The sequence below is a fragment of the Oncorhynchus clarkii genome, chromosome 6, assembly GCF_045791955.1.
Source record: "Oncorhynchus clarkii lewisi isolate Uvic-CL-2024 chromosome 6, UVic_Ocla_1.0, whole genome shotgun sequence".
NCBI classification, from domain to species: Eukaryota; Metazoa; Chordata; class Actinopteri; order Salmoniformes; family Salmonidae; genus Oncorhynchus; species Oncorhynchus clarkii.
In genome coordinates, this window is record NC_092152.1 from 70984900 (window position 1) to 70991412 (window position 6513).

General features: G+C 42.2%; 1 protein-coding gene across 1 annotated transcript; it reads left to right on the forward strand.

Annotated features, from left to right (window-relative positions):
* The first annotated feature begins 1586 nt into the window (after positions 1 to 1586).
* Positions 1587 to 2763, forward strand: LOC139411550 (serum amyloid A-5 protein-like). Its single transcript, XM_071158033.1, has 4 exons — positions 1587 to 1771; positions 1890 to 1995; positions 2203 to 2341; positions 2551 to 2763. Exons 2-4 carry the CDS (start codon positions 1908 to 1910, stop codon positions 2687 to 2689), a joined length of 366 nt encoding a protein of 121 aa, XP_071014134.1. The 5' UTR covers positions 1587 to 1771; positions 1890 to 1907; the 3' UTR covers positions 2690 to 2763.
* Positions 2764 to 6513: the final 3750 nt, after the last annotated feature.

Consider the following 6513-nt stretch of genomic DNA (forward strand, 5'->3'; position numbering starts at 1 on the left):
TTTTGCCACAACTTTGGAAGTATGCTTGGGGTCATTTTCCATTTGGAAGACCCATTTGCGACCAAGCTTTAACTTCCTGATTGATGTCTTGAGATCTTCAAAATACCCACATAATTTTCCATCCTCATGATGCCAACTATTTTGTGAAATGCACCGTCCCTCCTGCAACAAAGCATCCCCACAACATGATGCTGCCACCCCTGTGCTTCACATTTGGGATGGTGTTCTTCGGGCTTGCAAACCTTCCCCTTTTACCTCCAAACATAACGATGTCCATTAAGGCCAAACGGTTCTATTTTTGTTTCATCAGACCAGAGGACATTTCTTCAAAAAGTACGATCTTTGTCCCCATGTGCAGTTACAAACCGTAGTCTGGATTTTTTATGGCGGTTTTGGAGCAGTGGCTTCTTCCTTGCTGAGCGGCCTTTCAGGTTATGTCGATATATGACTCGTTTTGCTGTGGATATAGAGACTTTTGTACCTGTTTCCTCCAGCATCTTCACAAGGTCCTTTGCTGTTGTTCTGCGATTGATTTTCACTTTTCACAACAAAGTACGTTCATCTAGGAGACAGAACGCGTCTCCTTCCTGAGCGGTATGACGGCTGCGTGGTCCCATGGTGTGTATACTTGTGTACTATTGTTTGTACAGATGAATGTGGTACCTTCAGGCATTTGGACATTCCTCCCAAGGATGAACAAGACTTGTGGAGGTCTACAATTTGTTTTCTGAGGTCTTGGCTGATTTATTTTGATTTTCCCACGATGTCAAGCAAAGAGGCACTGAGTTTGAAGGTAGGCCTTGAAATACATCCACAGGTACACCTCCAATTGACTCAAATTATGTCAATTAGCCTATCAAAAGCTTCTAAAGCCATGACATAATTTTATGGAATTGTCCAAGTTGTTTAAAAGACACAGTCAACTTAGTGTATGGAAACTTCTGACCCACTGGAATTGTGCTACAGTTAATTATAAGTTAAATAATCTGTCTGTAAACAATTGTTGGAAAATTATGTCCTAATCAACTTGTCAAAACTATAGTTTATTAACAAGAAATTTGTGGAGTGGTTGAAAAACGAGTTTTAATGACTCCAACCTAAGTGTATGTAAACTTCCTTCTTCAACTGTAAATAGATACTAATGGTAATGGCAAGCAATAATAAATGAACAGCAGCATAGGTGTGAGGGGGAGCAGTAATTGTGTAACCCGTAAGTAAGATAAAGGTGCCAACTGTAAGATGTGGACATGCAAATTGCCTTTAATGTCTATGTCTATCAAATACCTGTATTCTACCATATTATAGTAGTCTATAATGAATCATATCATAAGGAATCATTCTCTCATATTAGGTGAGAGGCAAACTTTTGGAACCTCAACCATCATGACAATTACGACATTAAAAGCAGAAAAACAAACTGCTCCCCCATTAGTCTTATTAATACAGACACATCACATTTTGATGCCTTGTTTTTTTAAGCTGTAGGCCTAGTTACACAATTGAGGAGTATCCTCCTTATTGCCCAAGGCTTCAGAGCACGTTCTCTAATTCATCTTGTCATGACCTGGAAATTTCTCATCTTGTGTTCCCGGGCATACACTTCTGATCGTAATAGCTTGGGAGGACGAAGTTAGGGAATTCCAGCTTTTGGAAAAACAGAACTCCTCCCTGGTCTGAGTGGAATATAAGAACAAGCTGCAGACCACAAACCAACACAAAACACAAGGGAGTTCAAACTGCCTGACTGACTAACTAACTAAGGAGCTAGAAGGTAAGCGATAACTCTCTTATATGAGGCAGTCTGAGTTTAAGTTGAATAAATGATCTGTAAATATGTTAGCAATTCATATAGTGGCCTATGCTCTCTCTCACCCTCGTGTTTCCTTCAGTTTGTCGCATCTGCAAGTATGAAGCTGCTTCTAGCTGGACTTGTTCTGACCCTCGTTGTAGGAGCTCAAGCTCAGTGGTACCGCTTCCCTGGTGAAGCTGCTCGAGGTCCGTTTATACACTTTAATCATTGTTTCTTCATTGTTGACAGAAATAGATACAGAAACCAGTAGCAACAAATCTATCAAGAGCGACATGTACTGTATTTGAGGACTCCTTTAAAGTCATTGTTGTTTCTTGAGGCTAGTGGTTTGAAAAGTTGTAAAGTTCATTGAAAGTGTCAAACTCAACATCTGTGTCCTCCTGACCCTGCAGGTGCTAAAGACATGTGGCGTGCATATGGCGACATGAAGGACGCCAACTGGAAAAACTCAGACAAGTACTTTCACGCTCGGGGCAACTATGATGCTGCCAGGAGAGGACCAGGGGGCAGGTGGGCAGCAACAGTCATCAGGTGGGTGATTCTCAAATATCTGTGTGATGCTTATAATGTGGTTCAGTTGGTCATCAAATTATCTCATAAAAACATTCTCCTTTCTCTAATTAGATCTTTATGCCACTTTTTGTAAAAAAAAAAAAAAATGTCTGGTCAGAAAGACAATTTTACCATTATTGGTTTACTGTGGTTGGCGAGTTACTTATGTAATATTTCTCCTCTCTCAGTAATGGCCGGGAGATGGTTCAGGGTTCCAGTGGTCGAGGACACGAGGACTCAGCAGCTGACCAGGAGGCTAACCGCTGGGGACGTAATGGAGGGGACCCCAACCGATTCAGACCCCAAGGACTCCCCAATAACTACTGAACCTACAAAAAACCAAACTGAAGGACCAAATTCCAAACAAACATATTGCACTTAATTACTGCTTTTGGTAAAAAATGATTTCTGCTAATAGACAGGTACATGGTACTGAAACATAGTATACAATGTATTTCAAAAGTGTTGCAAAAATAAAGTGATTACACAACCAGAGACCGAATGTCTTTCTGTATTCAGTATGATACGACTGGGAAGGCTGGAAAAAAATGTTGAAATCCTGAAATGTACACTCAAATGATCTGGGGTTGGCATTTTCCCAGCCTTCAACTGGCAACCGGTCAGCCCTTTACAACTAGAAAGAGGAACTTTTGGACAGTGGGGTAGCCGTACATGTTTTTCATAGGGTAGACATAGAAGAAGCTGAGAAAAACATAGGAGACATAGAAGAAGCTGAGAAAAACATAGGAGACAAGAGGCTAAGATTAATGCAGATGACGATGTGATGTGAACTTTGAGGGTGCAACAACAATTATTTTTCTCTGCCCATCCCTAAGCTCCCTCTCTCCAACACAACACACACCGTGTCCTCCCCTTCTCACTTACAACCAATAGATGCTGGTTTAACTGACCACCGATCCACCAGGCCAATTTGTTGAGTGTAACGATTTAACATCGAATCCTGTTATTAGTGGTGCAGGGGAAGGCAGGGTAGCCTAGTGTTTAGAGTGTTGGATTAGTAACCGAAAGGTTGCAAGTTCAAATCCCCGAGTTGACAACGTACAAATCTGTCGTTCTGCCCCTGAACAGACAGTTAACCCACTGTTCCTAGGTCGTCATTTAAAATAAGAATTTGTTCTTAACTGACTTGCCTAGTTAAATAAAGGTACCATATAGGCTTGAACAGCTGGTCCAGGAGGATGAAAAGTGGTAGGTCAGTTCATGACAAATTATAATTTTGGTATCTGTCACATCCATTTCAGTGTATTTGTTAATCATTGAGGGTCACTGATGAAATCTTTGTGAAAATAGAGACATGCTCTGGAACAAAGCTGGTGCCAGGCTATCCTTGTTGTGACATCACAAGAGAAGCATGGGGAGAGAGGCCAAAGAGGAGAGGATGGATGCCCCTGCTGTTAATCAATGGAACATGACAGTTTGAATGAGGATTCAATTCAACATACTATGCAACTCTATTGAGACCGGAGGTGAGACGAGTAGGCTATGTATAAGTTGACACAGATATGCATAAAATTAGCATACAGCTAGGCTTTTGAACATAACCACTCATTATTACAGAATGCAGAATTACAGGCGTACTGTAAAATATGCACAGACATACAATGTTTTGATGAGCCTGACCACACCTCCACACAAGCAACCAATGAGAGTATGGTTCAAAGTACTGTACCAGCTTCTTGGAACAGACTTTGAACAGAGTGAGTGAGTGAGTGAGTGAGTGAGTCAGACAGACAGACAGACAGACAGACAGAGAGAAAAAGAGAGACAGAGAGAGACAGAGACAGAGAGAAGAGCTAAGAAATTGTAACACAGAGGAATTGTAACTCAGGTATTTGAGTGATTTTGCTTTCCTAGATTTTCTCTTTTTTGGCACTCTTAATTTGAAAATATGAACTTTAGGGCTCAAAGTGAGGTCAATAGATTTTGCTATATCATTATTAACCTTACCTGAGATGTGAAATGGGTAGCAACAGGGTTCTGCTTCACCAAGTGGAAATAAGTAGCCTCAGCAGTTGCACTCAGCATCGATGTGATGAGCCCTGAAATGCAGCAAGGAAAACATAAGCATCATGTATTGAATACCCGATCTGTGTATACATTTATGTGGAAGGTTCACCAGGTGAGCAATGATGTGTAGTTAACGGGGGTGAATTATGTTAAGTCAGGTTTACCTGACAATCATAACACTCAAATCTGAATGTTGCAAGGCAGGTAGGTGGTGGAATGGGTATAGTGTTACGTGGAAGTATTTATTCATGATGTATTAACAAACTAGATGTGGTAAGTCTCTCCATTACCACATGTAATCCATTCCTGGCAATGAAAACTACATGAGCTCGTACTGTACATATAAATGAAAAGCAGACATTGAGTAGACAGACCACTCCTGTGCCTTCTCTTAGGTACTATTCTATGACCAAGGTCCCCCCCTCCCCACACACCCACACCCACACACACACACGCACGCACGCACGCACACACGCACGCACGCACGCACACACACACACACACACGCACACACACACACACACACACACACACACACACACACACACACACACACACACACACACACACACACACACACACACACACACACACACACACAGACACACACACACACACACACACACACACACACACACACACACACACACACACACACACACACACACACACACACAGACACACAGACACACACACACACACACACACAGACACACACACACACACACACACACACACACACACACACACACACACACACACACACACACACACACACACACACACACACACACACACAGACACACACACACACACACACACACACACACACACACACACACACACACAGTAGATCCTTTTATAAAGACAACAAAGCGAAACATTCGGTCAAAGATATATTGTTACATGCCTGCAAAGAGAGAAGGAGTGCTGTGAGCTGACAGAATAGACCTCAAACAGATATACACCCATATTTCTAATCACAGTATTGGATGTCCCATCTCCCTCTCTCTTTCTCTGCTTTCTCTTGCTCCATTCAAATACAATGCACACACACAAATCAGGAGAGATCTGGGAGGAGTAGGAGTAGAGGAAATAGAAGAGTTTGGGATAGAATTAGGGTTGAGAGAGGAGTGGAGGGGAAGGATTGATGTGATTGGTCCAGAAGGTGGGTGGCTGTACAGTCATATTCTTCTGAAAGCATGGCTCAATGAATGAACACTCTTCATTTCAGGTAGCCAGCCAACACAACATTGAGGTAAATGCTATTATGCCCAGGGATAAGCCAGGTACTTTCCACGCACAGATGTTTCTCAAAGCTTTAACTGAGTGTCAGACTACTGTTCTGATATGGATTTGTACTCTGTTCTTTTCCAGTTCTCCTCCACAGCTGACTGAAACTGACAGTTGAACATTGGCTGGTTGACTGAGGTATTATCCATCCATCTTCCACTAATCCATTGTTTTCCTTGCAGATCACGTTTACAGATACACAGACAGAGAAACTGCCAAGGTAACTGTGTCTCAGATAGATGGCTGACAAGCAGATCAGGTAAGTGCGGATACGGATATTGATGGAAACAGATGAATCTGAGAATATTTTATCAAATTTTTTAATTAATGTTCCAGTTTGAGTCTTGAAGTAATCCCTCCACCATTTTCCAGCTCTCTCATTCTTGTTTTTAACTTTTGGTATTGATTGGTCATTGTCACCTTTTTGATCCCTTCTCACTCTTCTCTCTTTCTCTCCCTCTCAGTTTACCTGCCAAATTGATCAACGGGGGAATTGCTGGACTGATTGGTGTGACATGTGTATTTCCTATTGACCTAGCCAAGACCCGTCTCCAGAACCAGCAAAATGGTTCCCGTCTCTACACCAAAATTGTGTGTGTGTGTGTGTGCATGCGTGTGTGTGTGCGTGTGTGCACACAGGTTTGAGCATGTTCTTTGTTTATGATTCTGTGTATGTCTATTTCTTTAACCATTAGGTGCTGCTGTGAACCTGACTCTGGTCACTCCAGAGAAGGCCATCAAACTAGCTGCCAATGACTTCTTTAGACAGCACCTGTCCAAGGACGGGTGAGTAGTGCTCAGAGGCGTCTTTCAAACACCTACCTGTCAAA

Excerpts from the sequence above, each read along its gene's own strand:
- LOC139411550 (XM_071158033.1), top strand. The coding sequence starts at position 1,908 with ATGAAGCTGCTTCTAGCTGGACTTGTTCTGACCCTCGTTGTAGGAGCT. Across the intron at positions 1,996-2,202 it reads CCCTGGTGAAGCTGCTCGAG|GTGCTAAAGACATGTGGCGT; the intron begins GTCCGTTTATAC and ends CTGACCCTGCAG. Across the intron at positions 2,342-2,550 it reads TGGGCAGCAACAGTCATCAG|TAATGGCCGGGAGATGGTTC; the intron begins GTGGGTGATTCT and ends CTCCTCTCTCAG.